The following is a 17,695-nucleotide window of genomic DNA, read 5'->3' as shown; positions in this document are numbered from 1 at the left end:
AGGCAGGAAAATGAAGCATGGAGAAATTCTTTTCCCACCTGTTTCCCCCAATTCTTCTCTTAACAGAACTGATTTTATTGAAGGCATCAACTATAACCAATATATCAATACAGGCTGAGTTGTTTAGGGAGATTACAAGAAAATTCTATCTTTACTGTTTTCTTAAAGGGAGTCAAAAGGAGATATTGATATTTAGGAGTTTGGTAGTTGTGAATTTCACAGGATTTTTAAGAAAAAAAATGTTTTCTGTGGAGCTTTGATACCTATGTCTCATTCATCGTATTTTATTACAAAATTAGTTCTTAATTTCCAGGATTGGGAAGAACATCAGGGACAATAGTAATATCCTAGCTTCAAACAGAAGCACACATTTTAACTATAAATTTTAATCTTTTCTCATTAAATATTTGGCCTGAACTGCCAAAGTGAAATAACTATTCTGTATTCTTGATTTCTAAATCACTTATTTGTAGGAGTGAGAAGTAAAATACCTACTAGGGCTGAAAACTTAGCTCCAGAGTGATTTTCTCTGGCAAAACAGCTTATAAATGATTAGAATGAATGGCTAGAGTATTTCTACAGTTACAAAATTTGCAGTAAAAGAATCTGAACAACCTCAAGTCACTGTCTTTAAGTTATGAACCAAAATTATGAAGCTTTTGAGAGTGGAATGTCCTGATACTCTTTCAAAGTATCATAAAAGAAAATAGTATGTAACATAATAATAGAAGAAATAGTAAAATATAATTTAACTCATATATACATGACTTATAATAAATGATAAATTAATATAATATTACTCTCTGATATTTATAATCATTCAGTTGTCATCGTTTTTGTCTCTCCTCAAATAAAATCTCCACGAGGGAAGGGATTTGTCTGTTTTACGTTGTCTGGAACAGGGACTGGCAGATTGAAGGTGCTCGGTAGATATTCACTGAATGAATGAACAATTCACATATGACAGTTAGCTCTTTTTGAACATAAACTGAATTTTGCTGAGTTTGACTCCCTTGAAAGTAATTAGGAGTCACAAAAGCTTTTAATTCATGGATTTGTTTCCATAGGCTGAGGTGGAAGTGAAGGTGTCAGCAGCTCTAAAACTCTGCAGAAAGACAAAAAGTAGATGGGGTTTGCGTGACGTTTTGGGGAAGGTTGGAAAAGTTCACTTTTTTGTTGTCTTAATTTGTCAGGAGTCTTTCCCAGACCTTGTCTTTGAATTGCGTTCTTTTCCCTCAATACTTTACAGCGGTTTTCTTTGGTAGTTCTCTTTTCAATTTTGCCAGGGGTCTAATGCAGTTAAAATCAATTTTATTTTAAATTCCCTAAGGTTATGAAATAGTTTGTTCTGCGTTGAAGTATTCCCATTGGTGTCACCTGCTAGTTTGTACGGTATGTTGCCTTTTCAGACTGGTTTCTTTCACTTCGTAATACGGTTTGTCTTCGCTTTTAATTATTTTGATAGGCCCATAAAGATATCCCAAGGTGTTGCTAGTCACCTAGTGGAAATTAACTAAATAGAAGTCATATTGTCTTGTATGAATTACAATCAAAACTAGCACATGCCAGCAAATATAGCCTCTGGAACAGGAGTAACTTTTCCTCAATTCCACTAGGTTTTCAAAATTGTTAACAAGCTCTGAATCATTTCTATATACTTATTGCCTATAGTTTTATCTATGACGTTTTTGCCTTTAAACTGCTTATGAAAATATATATTAAATATTTGAGAATCAAGTTAAAGCACATGACACAGACATGACACATGCCTCCTAAATCTCTTAAAATAGGCTTTCTTTTCTGGGATGGATTAATTGTTAATGTAGGTACCTAATTATACAACTCTTAGAATAATAAAGTGTAGCATGTTTGCTCTGTTGCTTGTTTATAGCTCTCAATTATTCATGTTTCTCTTCCTGTGTGCATTAAATGTAGTTGCAGCAAAGGTCTCCTCTGCTCTAATCAGTATGCAACTTTTCCCTCCCTTGAGAGAGATTATCGTGTACTCTGCAGCTCATTTTGCCTGGATTATGGTATAATATTATCTACAGCAAGGAAGAATTGAGCTGTTCTGTTGTAGGAACTTCATGTGATTGCCAATCAGGTTGAGGTGATGGTACTGTTGAGGGACTATAATTTTATTCTGCAGAGTGACTATCACAACTGCCAGTACAGAGATTCCCTAGGAATATTTTATACCTTTCTACACACCATTATACTAACACACAAGGTAGAAATAGTGGCCCAGCTCAACAGCAATTCTTTTTAGTATATCTTGTTTAAAGACAAATAACAGGACTGGATGCTCACAGCTGAACTAAAATAGAGGTTTGGATTGACTATTTAGTTAATATGGGAACTTCTACCTCCAAATACTCTCCTGGAAAAAGCTAAACCTTTGTAAATACAGTATGCATGTTTTCTCATTTTAGCATGTTGTTTGCATTCATAAATCTAAAAAAATAGTTCAATTTAAAAATATTTTGGTGCACTGAATGCTCACTACCTACCAACTGGGGGCATGAGACTCTCTGGGATACTATATTCACACTTACCCATATAAAATAGAAATATCATCATTTAACATTTATGGAGACTGCATTGTGCTCCTGTATGATGGAGAGGTAGCTTGGGCTCATACTTTTAGCAGCGAAGTGACTGTCGCACTAACTACTATTAGAAATATAAATTCTTGATTCTGTGTTGTCAGGCACTGTTCTAATTGCTTCATGTGAATTTTCTCATTCTACCCTTATAACCATATGGCAGCGTAGTACTATTATCTACATTTTACGGATGAGAAAGCTGAGGCACATGTTAAGTAATGTATTAAGGAAATTTGAAGAGTCCTGGCTTAACTGGTATCCAAATACAATTCTGGATCTAGAACCCAAGCCCTCGCCATTATGTATGCTATCTTACCTCTCAACACTATCACACAAAAAAGATACACGCTGTCATTGTGTGGCTAAATGTTTATATATTTTCACTTCCTGACTCAATTTTCTTCTCCTGCACAAACTCTATTGTAGATTTCAATGAATTCCTTTGGAATTCTGTAGTCTTTATCCCTATCTTTCTTACCCTGGAAAACTTCTCATGGAAGACACTTGAAGCTGTCCATTTTTCAATAAAAAGAAAAGAGTTATCAGTAGCTACAACTTATTTAGGGAGGCACTGAATTGATCTCCTTAAAGATTATTTTCACAAAAACAGAAGATACATGCCAACATGATTTAATTTTTTTGATGACTTTTATTTTTAGATTCTATTACAATGTTTAAGTCTCAAGTATAACTACAATATAATTTATGACAAACATTTTGAGCATTCATAGATATATGAAATTTGTAAAGAATTCTATGTAAACAGCATTATTATATTCACGGCTATTCACTGAATTTTATGAAGCAGTTCTTGATTATTTTCCTCAAGAATATAACATAATAAACCGCAGATATTAACAGAAATTGATGGCCTCTATATATAGGTCCTAAACCCAAGCCAATTACTTGGGCATTCTAATTTAGCTGGCCCTTTTTCATCACTCCCAGTAACATTTCTCTGAAATTGCTATTTAGAACTGCTTTATTTACATATGCATTTTATCTTAACTCTTTTTAACAAAGCTATTAAAATTCTATGAAATCATGCTGAACATTTTTTGGTTGAGGTTTTCAACAATCAGCATTTAGAAACAGCCCACAAATCACTTATATCTTTTGCAAACTATGTAACAGTCAAAAAGGTAAAGTGAGATTCACCCACTTTTATTCAAATTGTATGAATGGATTTGTATTCAAATCTGTTCACTTCAGTTTTATTCCAATTTAAATTTTACAGTGTAACTGCCATTCTATATCATTAGGTTAAATGAGTTCAATGATTGTGTGACTTAAATATTAGCATGACAGTGCTTTCTGAGGGTGGTATCTTATAATCAGTACCAAACGGTAATCTACATGAAAAGAGAAGTCTAATTTTCCTTCAAGCTTGTACTGTATTAAATGAGCTCTTGGTTCCAAATATTATTAGTAATTGATAAAAAGTCACAACTAGACATTCCTGGGAAAACATACATATACAAAACCTAAGCATGTTATATTGAAAAAAAAATTATAGTTCAGCATGAAATAGGTTCAGCATGAAACAGAAGTGTGACTTTGTAAGTTTTTTTTTTGAAATGCTAAGAAGAAATTGTGTTGAGGAACCAGTTGCCAATATTTTCTTCACATAAAAATCAGGCAATGTAAAAACATTAGTAGTAAATCACACATAAACCTACCCACTATACATCTTTTCACACTGTATTATATAAATATGCAAAGTGCAGTTATATTTATATAGATTTAAAATGATGAGGATAAACTGCATTCAAATTAAGTTAGTATTAATTTCTTAATTTAATGTATTAAAATATCTTACAAATGTTAATATATTTTGTATGGTTCTCTAATTAAATTGTCAAAACCTATTTTCAACAGACTTAGCAGGGATGTGATGCAATGCTCCACATAGTCTAGGAAAACACTGCGTGGTATCTTATATATTAAATAAAAAAGAGGCTCAAATAATGTAAGATGAGTGATTGAATTTAGGTGTAAAGAATCTTTGGCCCTAGGTTTAATTTCATATGTGCCTTAGGACAAATATCTAGATGTGATAATCTCCTTCACAGATGCTGAAAACATTCTAGATAGAAAGTTCTGTGGAAATTTCGCTTTCTTGGTTTTTATCTGTCTTTCTCATTTCTGTGTTTCTTTGCCTCTCTGCCTCTCATTCGCTACCTATACTTCTTCATCTCTACAGGTATGCTTAAATCTCCTTTATTTTTAACTAGCCAGAACAACAAAAAAATTACTTTAAGTACTTAAGATAGAAATATATTTATGTTCTTTTTTCATTTAAGAAAGCAAATGAATGAAATATTGTTGTATATATTTGCTTTGAAAACTCCCACAAAATCTTCTAAATAAAATTCTTACTACTTATGTAACTCGATTTTTGTGTGTGCATGAATAACTCGATAGAAGAAAGATCTCATATTCCTGGAATAAACTCATAAAAAATACATCATGCCTGTTTCTTTTCAAGCCACTATTAACAAGGATTTTTAAAAAACTAGATTCATAATCCTTGGTGGAAGGACAACAGCTAAAGCAAAATGAATGTGTGCTTGGTAAACTATAAGCTCAGGATATGCTATTGATTGATACATAATATACCTCATAATCATAGAATTTTATGGAGAAAGTGACATCTTTCTCATTTTGTAGATGAAAGCATAAAAGTTCAAGAGGATGAATGCTATTTCATCCTTTTCACACAAAGTCTGTGTTGAAAGCATGCCATACACACTTAGGATGGTGTGCAGGAGACACAGTTAATACTGTGCCCAAGTCATTATCTGCTCAAACATGTTCCATGGTATCAAATATCTACCTGCATATCTGGAAGCACTCCATGGAAGAGAAATATCAACTTTCCTTAGTGCTAAAGCATAACTCAACAATACTGAATCAGAAAGCAGAAGACGGTGACAAAAATGACTAAGAGTTGGGTTATTATTGGTATTTTGGGGCAGCACAGTCCAGTGTTATACTGTATACATAAAAGTGAATAAAGCTTTCTCCAGTTGCTTCTTTTCTCAATTACCTTCATTTTTTTCTTTCGAGGAATGTGATACATACTGAAAATAATTTTTTCATGTTCCACAGTTATTGTATGAACAAAGAAGGATATAGAAAAAGGCAGTCTATGAAGCACAATACTCTAAAGGTAACTCTTATCCTAGTTGGTATATGAGTCAAGATGAATAAAAAGCATTTGTTGAACTGACGAGCCTACATGTTTTTAATCCCATGGCATTTAATAGGCACATATAAACTGGTTTTGATGCAATATGAATAAATTTAAGCACCTCAAAATATAGAATGACCACTGTAGATGGATAAAAGAGTCTTGCCCCCTAATAATAACAAGATGTTTTAACTAAACATTCATTACTAGTATTCATTCCTTCCATCAGGGCACTTCATGGCAAAGCCAAGGGAAAATACTTTTGTAGATATCCAAATGATAGATATTTGCGCGCACGCGCGCGTGTGTTTGTATTTGTGTGGGAAACATGAATGTTTACAATCCTGTGAAAAGATGACAAGGCAGATGTGAACATTTTCTACATGGTCTTCTGATTTATTAAAAGTAAATAAAATTAAATCACCTTTGTTTGCTGTAACCAATAATCCCTGTACAGTTACTCTTAAGAATTCTTATAGATTCATTTACCAATGCAAAAATAGCCACTGCTAATGCTGCTCACCTATGTTAGAGAATCAGAGCTAGCGACTGCACTGACTTTGAGACTATTTTGATAAAAAGAGTTTTGGCATAGACCTCCTTAAAAGAGTCTTATTAACACAAATATATCACCTTCGCAGGCTGTAAACAATATATCAAAGTGAAGCTCTATTTTTTGCCTTCCTTGCCATCTTTTCCTTTGTCCTCCTTTTCTGTTTTGTCTTTTTCATATTTCTCTTTGTCTGGTTTTGTTACACTATCATATGAAGGTGGAGAGATGGTGGATGGAGTTCCATCTGTTTTTTCTGGACTTGAGTTCTCATTAACGTTATCAAAAACCATATCTTCTTTATTGGGCAAATCATCATCTCTGTCACCATCTTTTATGTATATACTTGATATGTTCTTGACATTTTGCCGTAAGCGATAACGTCTGTAAGCACGCTGAATGACAGTAGCAGACACATCTTCCTGTTTTCGTTTTAGTGTAGTTGTGATGGGTTCATAGGACACTTTAGAAGGATTTGCAGACATGAACCTTTCTTCCATCTGTGAACGAAGAGAGTCCATCTCTCCACTTTCACCCAAAACACGCTTTGTAAAAGCAAATAAGATGTCGAGACAATGGATCCGGTCCCCACTGACCATGGGCAGATCCATGGCAATGAGCTGGACTTTGTTTGGTTTTGCTACGAGAAGAGGAGGATCCAGGGCAGCTGCAAAATCAGAGAGTTTACTATATTCTATAAATTGGGTGGCATCGGGATCAAACTTCTCCCAAACCTCGTAGAACATCTCAAAGTCATCCTCACTCAGCGGCTCAGTACTTTCTTCAGTGGCAACACTGAAGTTCTCCAGAATGACAGCGATGTACATGTTTACCACGACCAGGAATGATATGATGATGTAACTGACAAAATAGAATATCCCCACAGATGGGTTCCCACAGTCTCCTTCAACTGAGCTTCCAGGATGAACTTTCCTGGGGTCACAATCAGGTGGTGCACTGTTGAGAATAGGTGCTAGCAATCCATCCCAGCCAGCAGAGGTGGTAATCTGGAACAGGCAGATCATGCTGTTGCCAAAGGTCTCAAAGTTGAACATGTCATTAATTCCAGCTTCCTTTTTAACGTAGGCAAAGTTGGACATTCCAAAGATGGCGTAAATGAACATGACCAGAAAGAGCAGGAGGCCGATGTTAAACAACGCAGGAAGGGACATCATCAAAGCAAAGAGCAGCGTGCGGATCCCCTTGGCCCCTTTGATCAGACGCAGGATTCGGCCAATCCTGGCAAGACGGATCACTCGGAACAGGGTAGGGGACACAAAATACCTTTCTATCAAATCTGCTAGAAACATACCTGGTGAAGAGGGAAGGAATACAAAGAAAATACTTAAATATCCATGCTACAGAAAATCATGACTCTAAATAGTTTTATGTGCCATCTTACCTCTTATGATTTCAGGATTGTCATTTTACATTGCAAGCAATTTCGTAACAACCCAAGGATCAAGCAATCCCACAGGAAAATGGTTAGAATTACTATTGTGAAATTTTCTCTCCCTTACTAAGTTTGTAGATCTTATTTTTTTCCTCCACAACGATTTTTTTAATTGTTAAGGGTAGAAAAATTAAATCTACACAGTAAAATGCTAAAAAGAAAATATAAATCACCTGAAATATCAACCAACCATTTACTACTGTTAATATTTTGTTGAGGACCACTCCATTTTTCTATGCAAGCACACAAACATTTACAAATGTAATCATGATATAGGAGCTTTTTTATGTCATCTGTTTTAGCTACTTCATCATATGTTATGGACATATTTTCATATAAATGACAACAGAATAATTCCTTATAGTTGTATAATGTTCTGTCCAAATAACCATATATTGAAGAATTTTATGTTGTTTCCAATTGTTTTGGCTGAGACAAATATCCAAGCAGGTATATTTTCTTTTAGTTGCATGGGCATTTTTTTTTTTTTTTTTTTTTTTTTTGCGCGGGCCTCTCACTGTTGTGGCCTCTCCGGTGGCAGAGCACAGGCTCCAGACGCGCAGGCCCAGCGGCCATGGCTCACGGGCCATGGGCATATTTTGATAATAAAAGAAGGTAGGTCAAACAGTATATTTAAAATTTTGTTATATATTGCAAGTCTATCTCCAGAAAGTCTGCACAAATTAACACTCCTAATGATAGTCTATGAAAGTGCTCACACTCCACATGCTCACCAGTGTTGTCATTTTTCTTTATAATTTTACCCATAAAACTTTGTGATGTTTAAAACATCTCATTATTATAGTTTATTTGCATTTCTTTTGGGAAAAAATAATCCAAAAATTTTTTATTATTTATTGGACATTTTGTATACTTGTTGACTATTTTCAACTTTCTCTTTTTGGCCTAGTCTAGTCCTTTGCCCATTTTTCTATTGGGAGATTTACTATTTTCTTACTGATTTATGAGGACTATTTTTCTATTACAAGTGCTAATTCTTTGTTGGCCTTAAATGTTACATTAACAATAGCCCTGTTTTTAATTTGTCTTTCAACTTTTTTTTTTTTAATTTGGTGGTGGTAGTGAGTTTTCCTCCATAGAATATTTTGATTTTTATGTAGTCATATCTATTATATTTTCTTCATGGAGTCAAGTTTGTCATGAATAGAAAGGACTATTCAAGCTTATGGTTATAAATCTATTTCTACTAGAATCCATTTTTTAATACATTAATTTTTACACATCAATTAATAAATCTTGATCCATGAGATCTTTTAACTGAGTAACTTAGTAATTCTCTATATATTGATGTTTAATTTTGGATTATTCATTTGAATCCATTGAGCTTCTTAGTAAACACTGTTTTACTTCATCAATGTAATAATAATCTTAATATCTAGCAATGTAAGTCACCCCTCATTACTCTAATTTTTCTTCCAGGTGAATTTTAGAATCATTAGATTTATATCACCAATTTATTATCCCCACTACACAAAAAGACGCTCATATTCTCATTGGGATAACACTGGAATTATAGATTAATCTCTTAAAAAAATGGTCATGATTACAGGGGGACCCTTCTTATCCAAGTACAAGAAAAACCTTTCAATTATTTTAAACCTTCTTTTGTTTCTGTTAGTTTTCCTCATAGAAGCCTTATACATTTCTTGTTAAAGTTGTTACTAGGTATTTTACTTTATTTTTATTGGAATTGTGAATGAAATTTTTCTTTAGGCATATTTTCTAATTTTTTGCTCCACATATAAAACAATTACTAACATTGGTATGTACAATTTAAAATTTGCACCTTCTGAATTCTAATTGAATCCATATTTTTCAGTTGATTCTCTTGCATTTTTAGAGTGCCATAATAAGATCTGGAAATGAAAATTTGCTCCATTGTTCAAATATACGTACCTCTCTGTTTTCTTATCTAATTATATCAGCCAACACTGTTACAAATAGAGGTGATAGAGGGATACACTTTTCTTCTTCCTAAGTTAACTGGAATGCTTCCACCATTTTGCTTGTTGTATGTGATTCCTACCTAAATTTTAATTTGTGTTTTTTATATATTAACTTTAATCTCACCTCTGGTGATAATACTCCTTTTTCAAAAATTGATTTTGAATCCCTATTCTAACTTATACTACTCAATATGGCAGTTTTAGGTTATGTGACTTTTAACCTTTCTTGTCCTGCCTGTTTCAGTATCTCCAAATTGAGTTTGTATTAAATCATCTCTACAATCTCTGTCTAAAATTCATAATTATGAAAATAAATGCAATCCTAAACTACTGGGCAAGGCATGTACAAATAATAAAAAAAATAGGATAGAAAAAACAGCTATGGTAATGAAATGAGAGGAAGTATAAAATCAAATACTGTGATTCACAGATATGACTGGGGTTGGTTGAGAAATGATTACAAACTTGACAAGTATGAAGCCATAAGAAATGAAGCTGGCATTTCTTCAGACCTTAACTTTTTACTTTGAGTTCAGGAATAATTTTCACAAAGAGTCACCAATATTCTGGCTAGTTATATTATCATTAATCAAAGGATAGTTCTCATATGTGTAAAAACCGGAAGTGATTTCAGATTCTACATTGGTCTTCTAAGACATACCTACCTATAGACCCAGCTGCTACCTTTGTGAAGGGTAATCTTGGAAATCAAATATCAAGGAGTTTTATGTGCTTCCAACAAACAGAATATGTGTGGCTTTGAGGCTTGTTGTGTGAACCTAGGAATTCTGACACAGAGGTATTTGTTTTTTTTAGTTTTGTTTTTAAGGTTCCTTCACTCTTTCAGTGTTACTAACTTACTCAAAAGTAAGTTTACACTCAAGAATTCAGAAACTTCTCTGAGTATGTGTGATGTTTAGTTTGATTCAAAATGGAAATCTGATTAATAAATGCTCTTACCTACAATGGAGAGAATCACAACCACAAAATCAAAAATGTTCCATCCTACAGTGAAGTAGTAGCATCTGAGGGAGATCAGTTTCAGCACACATTCTCCAGTGAAAAGGATAACAAAAACTACATTGATCCAATATAAAACTTCAGTCATGTATGCACTTTGTCCCTCTTTTTCTACCATCATGGTTACCATGTTGAGGCAGATAAGAACCATGATGGCTATATCAAAAGCTTGGTTTGTTACTAGGTCAAATATACATCCTTGGAATTTGTTCTGCAAAGAAACAAAAATAATAGGAAATGTACAGTAAATTTTGCAAGTAGTATCCATAAGTCATTACATTAGTAAAAAAATTTTTTTTAAGGTATCAGTCTTCAAAACTTGCATAAATTATCCCTGGTCATAGGTTCTTGCTTTGTACAAGAAATATTATTAAATCATAGAGTACATGAAAACTTTTTGTTGCTGTTGACTTTTAGTATACCAAGTCTTCAGCGAGCCTTGTAAACTAACATTTGCTTTTAAGCATATCCACCCCTAGTATGTTATACAGGAGTTGCCAGGATCACAAGGTAAGTTTAACTAAGAAAACCTCAGCTCTACTACCTCGAGTATTTCAAGGTAATAAAATGACATCTCTAAATTTCTACTTTGTCACGTTATTTTGACTAATGTGTTGGCACTGTCTTGTACTGATATTACTGCTATAATATCAGATCTATATTTTCCTATCTCTTCCATGTATAGAATATACATTTCCAAACATACCCATACTTAACACATCACCTTTCTTGTCAGTCTCACTGATAGTATTATGCTTTCCAGGAAACCCAATTTCAAAATCACTTTATTAGTTGCATAGGCAAGTTTTAAGGCACTGTATTCAAAGTCAAGTAGTGTACTGAAAAAATTAAATACCAGAGCTTTAAATTCATACATTATGATTCAGTAGGGTCTGGGTGAAACCTGGCCATGTGTCTATTTAAAAAGTGCTGGGTAATCCTCATGTAGCCAGCTGGTACTAAGTGGATTCCCATCTTTAGGACGCTCTGTCTACAGCCATGACTTTTGGTAAGGTGTGTTATGTTGAAAAGAAATTGAAAAACATGTAATGCATTTAAAATTATTTTAATTGTTAGAGGAATACAAACTATTCTTTAACTGCTAAGACTCACTATTTACATCTGAGCCTATTCTGGTCTTTCTTTGACCCTATGGTAAGATAAAGTTTAGATTCATGACCAGTCCAACTGCTTCTCTGGCTATTTGTTGTAATATCAGAGATCTACAAGGTTAGTTTCACCTGACTGATAGTCAGCCATCATTACATCATAAAGCCATCAAGAAAATCAAATTTCAATCAAAAGTACATTTTATTTTGATTCTCTACAGGCCATTTGTACTAATAGTAAGTTGTATAGCTAAGGTAGAGATAAAAGCATATATAGGGGCTTCCCTGGTGGGGCAGTGGTTAAGAGTCCGTCTGCCAATGCAGAGGACACGGGTTCGTGCCCCGGTCCAGGAGGATCCCACATGCCGCGGAGCGGCTGGGCCCGTGAACCATGGCTGCTGAGCCTGCGCGTCCGGAGCCTGTGCTCCGCAATGGGAGAGGCCACAACAGTGAGAGGCCCGTGTACCGCAAAAAAAAAAAAAAAAAAAAAAAAAAGCATATATAATTATTTTCCATTTTTATAGAAAAAGAAATTATATGAAGGCATATTACGAGCTGTGATAGTGTTCAAAATACATATGTTCAGTTTTATAAGAATTTTTCTTCAAAATATTAAAATATATGCATTCATGTTTAAGAAATAATTATATATTAAAGATGAATTGAAAATAATTTTAAAATTTACATGCTAAATATAAATTTTTTTTTTTTACCCCCGGACGAGGTATTGGCTTTTGAGGTTTCTTGGATCCCAGCTTTTTCATTGCATTATAATATTTCTTCTGTTCTTCTGTCATAAAGATATCTTGACCTCCAAGGTAAAGAAATAAAAAATAAATCTAGTTAAAACCAGAATCATTGTCTAGATCTTCCTTCAGATCATTATTCAGGTTAAAAATGTATTCATATAGAAATGAAGTGTCTTCTCGCTTCAGTAGCACATATATTAAAACTGGAACCATACAGAGATTAGCATGGCTCCTGATCTAGGATGACATGCAAATCTGTGAAGCGTTCCGTAGTTTTGGTGACAGATGGTGACACATGGTAACTAGACTTTTATGGTAATCATTTCACAATGTATGCAAATATCGAATCATTATGTTGTATACCTGGAACTAATATACTGTTATATATCAATTACACTTCGATTTAAAGAAATGAAATGCCTTTTATTATGTGCAAGGTAGCTATAAATCAAACCTGTCTTAAAGAATTACCTACGTGTAGGCACAGACTCTCCGTACGTAATGCAGTATGCATAATACACAAAATATATGGATTACATGCAATAATGATTGGCTCAGTTATCTTTTAGTAGCCTAACCTGCTATCTCATTTTATCTGCTACTTGTCTCACCAGGCATTTCATTGCTAAATAACAAATATATCAGTAGTGAATGATAATTTGGCTAATGTTTACCTATTAGCCATACTGACTCATAAAGAGTAGGAAGTAGGGGCCAAAAGTGGTAGCTAAAATAGTATTATTTTTATATTCACTTGCATTCATTTTAATATATCATATTCCCTTAGCAGAATAAATGAATATACTATATACATGTATAGCACATATCCATAAATACTGCATATACACACACACATATATTTGGCATACATATAATAAATTTATTTATTTATTTAAAAAAAAAAAACTCTTTAGTTACCTCTTTAATTCCAAACAAGGAATTTCAACATAAACACTTTATTGGGTGTAAACATTACATGTAATAGAGTTTTAGATGTTGAGAAAATTACCAGTAATCCAGGGTTTCTGACTTGAAGGATTTTCTAATTGAATATACAACATTTAAGATTCAACAGTAAATAAATTAACATCTAAATAAAGTTTTTGTTCCTTTCTACACTGTATAAGTCTAAATCTCACAAAGGAGGCCTAGAAACTTTGCCTATTCTTTTAGACTCCGTTAATTTCTTAAAATTATCTATAATTTATACAGATTCACGCATATTCCTCATCAGCCCACAATATAAACTTTTTAGTTATGGCATAAATTAGTACAATCCATGTAACTAGGAAGTTATTTTGGGGAATTTACAGTTCCGAAATCCTTACTTAACTTGTAGGGTCCTGGAGCTAAGGTGATCTGTTTATGGTTTCCCTTTGTTTTTTCTGGATTGCATTTTCTTATCAAATACCTAACGATAACCAGGCTTCCCCTTCTGTCTTTATGTGTTTTAATTTACATCTCCTCTAATTGATAGGAAGTCTTTGTGCAATTTTGGCATTCATCTATCTGATCTATTGATGCGTGAGACAGAACTTTCATGCCAATGTTAAGAGAAGCCCAGACCCTTTATTCCTCAGTGATGAGGGTTGACTATCACAGCAGGTCAAGAACTTACAAGAAGCTAGGAAAACACTGGGAAGATAACTCTGAATTAGAGGTAAAAACCAAAGTAGCAGGTTTTGTCTTCCCTTGATGATACCCTGGTTGTCAACATAATGAAGGATGGGATGAAGCTAATAGGAGATAACAAAATGCTCCAGTAGAGAAACTTGTGTTGTGATTTTATTTAACTGTAGCTTATACAGACCTTGGAAAATGCATCCCATTACTAAAGAATGGACTTGATGGGGAGGGGGAAGGGTAAGCTGTGACAAAGTGAGAGAGTGGCATGGACATATATACACTACCAAACGTAAAATAGATAGCTAATGGGGAGCAGCCACATGGCACAGGGAGATCAGCTTGGTGCTTTATGACCACCTAGAGGAGTAGGATAGGGAGGGTGTGAGGGAGGGAGACGCAAGAGGGAAGAGATATGGGAACATATGTATATGTGTGACTGATTCACTTTGTTATAAAGCAGAAACTAACACATCATTGTAAAGCAGTTATACTCCAATAAAGATGTAAAAAAAAAAAATTTAATATTTTAAAAAAAAAAAAAAGCTAGGTGGCAGACATTCTGTAAGTCAGGCTGGTCTTTACACTCTGTCAAGGCTGTATTATATAGTAGTTAAGAAGACCCCAGTTCTGGTGTAAGATCATCTTCGTTCAATCCCCATCTCTGTTGCCCTTGGGTAAGTTTTTTAATCTCTTTAAGGTTATATCATCTCATTATTACAAGAGTACCTCATTGGTTTGTTGTGAGGATCAATTAAGATACTGTATTTCAAACACTCAGTAATTATTTATAACTTCCGTTGTTGTTATTAACCTTCCAAACAGTTATAGTTACTGAAAAGGGTTGACGTTACTTAGAAGTTACTCCTATGTACCCAGGTCTGTACTAGTCATTTGTGTAAATACATTGCATACATTTCCCTTTTATAAATTGAACTCATTAATAACTTATGTTCTAATTTTCAGAAGCATATTTTCTGATGAACTATTAAAAACCCAATTATCACATGGATTTGTTAACGATGAAAACAGTGTGTGTAAGAATGATGGATAGTTGGCAAACTAGTAAAGTGGGGCTGGTGATTAGAAAGAGGTATGGGAATTTGGCAGGGTCCTAAACTGAGACCAAAGTGTTGAAGTTAAAAAGCATTAAGAGGCAACATTGCATTGTGGAAAAAATAGGCTTTGCAGTCAAACAGAACTTTGGATCCTGACTACCAATGACCTACTACTTGATTTGAAACAAGTTGTTTATCTTCTCTAGGCCTCGGTTTATACACTTGTATAGAGATACCACTTTCATTTGTTTGTTCCATGGATTAGATGAATTCATATAGAGGCCTCTAGCAGGAGACCTCCTCTGTAGTAGATTATTAATTGACGTGTTGGTCCTGTCTTCTTTCATTCTCTTAGTAGGTTGTAAAGAAACCCTAAACCATTCAGAAAGGGTCAGAAGATAAAAAGCAGCTTAGAATGCAAGTGAAACACTGGAAGAATGGTAGGGGATAACTGTAGCTGTCACTGCTTTGAAATTAGTAACTTTTGCCTGACGTTACTGGTAATGATGTCTACCCAACCCATCTTCCTGCAGTGGCAATTCTTGTTGTAAGAATAACATTCAAGAGCAAGGGGATCAAAGCAATTAGGGCTGTGGCTGTCCTGTCATGTCATACTGCTCTTTCTAGATCCACTATAATTTATTATATACAGGGAATGCTGGAGAACCATATGTATGTGCTTATATATCACATATACAAGTATGTAATGACTAAAGTAGGAAAAATAAATTGGAAATTAGGGTATAATTTGTGAAATTATTTTCAAGATTTATTAATTATTCAAGATCCTCTGCCTAAAGGCATGAATATATGATAATATGAATATATGATAATGCTAGCTAAGTTTGACTGTTAGATGTAAAATGTAAGAATGGAACATGGAATTTTAAAAATTCTTTGAAAAATAAACACCTGTTATTTGGAAATATAAGCATCAATAATATTTAATATTTGCTACATCTTCTTTCACCTGAGAATAGTCAAGCACGGCCACTGATGACATTTCACTGCATGTACACCTATCTTTTCTTAGATGCTAAGCCAGTATCTGAAATCACTTCCTCCTGCTATTCCAACACTCACCCTTCAAAGGTCTCTTTTCCTGTGGGTGGTGCTACAGCCACTGTAACTCTGTTAACTTTGAGAAAACTGAGACTTCTTAGACATTTTTTTCTCCTGCAAATCACAAACAACACTGTAGACCTCACCCCCTAAAATCTCTTAACTGAATGAATCCCCTATTCTCTATTGCTGCAAATGACGAATCTGGAGAATTAAGTGTGGTCTAGGTGGCAGGTAAAGCAGGGTCTGACCTAGTCTTTGGTCTTTCCCCAGTCATTCTCTGCATCATTGTTAGCTTAAATTTTTAATTAAAGCTGAGTTTTCATAATCTCTGGGAAAAGAGACTCTGGAGTTAGATGCATAATGAAGCTACTTCTTAGCTATCAGACCATGTGCAAGTCACACAATCCCTCTGAAAGGTGAAGTGGGGATACTGTGCTCTGTAGACTTATAAAATGTGACGAAGATTACTGTGTAAAGTACTTTACACACGATCAGACATGTCATCAAATCTCAACAGATGTCTACGTCCTGTTTATACGTTCTTCCGTACTCAAAATACCTCAATGACACATCAGATCCTACTGAAAAATATCTGACATGACTTTTCAGATCTGCTCTCAAGCAAATAAAGACCTCAATCTTTTCTATTTCTCTTCTCAAAACTCCATCCAAAGTGGATGGACTGGTATTTCTCCTGCACTGCACCTCCTTTGCCAGCACGGTGCATGTGCTCACACACTTCTCTGACCCTTCATGTGGCTTACTTATCCTTCTGCCTGCCACTTGCTTTGTGTCTTTTCATCCATCTTCCAAGGCCTGCTCAATTGTCACATATATCATAAAACTTTCTATAGCTGTATCTAGTTTTCCTCTGACTGCCCATTTACATTTTTTGTTGTTAATTTTCTTAACTGCATTTATCACTATGTCATATTATAGTATTTGGGGGTACAGCATAGGAAAGGGCCTAAGTAATATACAAGGTACATGGGATCAACTATTAAAACCCTAACACTTAACCAGGTGCATAATCGTGGGTAAGTCACTCAAAATCTCTGTGCCTTTCCCCATTTATCAGACAAAGTCTATAATAATAATTCCTCTCATGGTTGATGTTAAGGATTAAACTGTGTCCAATCCCCCTCCCCACCCCGTCCAAAAAAAAAAAAGGAGATATGTTTAAGTCCTAACCCCTCGTACCTCAGAAAGACCTTATTTGGAAATAGTGTCATTGAAGATGTAATTAAAATAAGGTCATACTGGAGTAGGGTGGGCCCTTAATCCAATATGACTGGTGCCCCT

At 34.4% G+C, this 17,695-nt stretch overlaps 1 protein-coding gene and 1 non-coding gene across 2 annotated transcripts in view; one reads left to right on the top strand and one right to left on the bottom strand.

The window, feature by feature from the left end:
* Positions 1–6,172: 6,172 nt before the first annotated feature.
* Positions 6,173–17,695, bottom strand: part of SCN9A (sodium voltage-gated channel alpha subunit 9) — a 148,926-nt gene continuing 137,403 nt past the window's right edge. Inside the window, exons 25-27 of the mRNA XM_019923191.3 lie at positions 12,612–12,716; positions 10,730–11,000; positions 6,173–7,661 (exon numbers count right to left, since the gene is read on the bottom strand). Of these exons, the coding sequence (XP_019778750.1) occupies positions 6,469–7,661; positions 10,730–11,000; positions 12,612–12,716 (1,569 nt within the window). The 3' untranslated portion in view covers positions 6,173–6,468. The remainder of the gene's footprint in view (positions 7,662–10,729; positions 11,001–12,611; positions 12,717–17,695) is intronic.
* LOC117313126 (U6 spliceosomal RNA) lies at positions 12,817–12,924 on the top strand. Its single transcript, XR_004527587.1, has one exon. It is a non-coding gene; the product is annotated as a U6 spliceosomal RNA (small nuclear RNA).

This window comes from Tursiops truncatus, chromosome 7 (genome assembly GCF_011762595.2).
Source record: "Tursiops truncatus isolate mTurTru1 chromosome 7, mTurTru1.mat.Y, whole genome shotgun sequence".
NCBI classification, from domain to species: domain Eukaryota; kingdom Metazoa; phylum Chordata; class Mammalia; order Artiodactyla; family Delphinidae; genus Tursiops; species Tursiops truncatus.
This window is presented reverse-complemented; position numbering and strand designations above follow the sequence as displayed.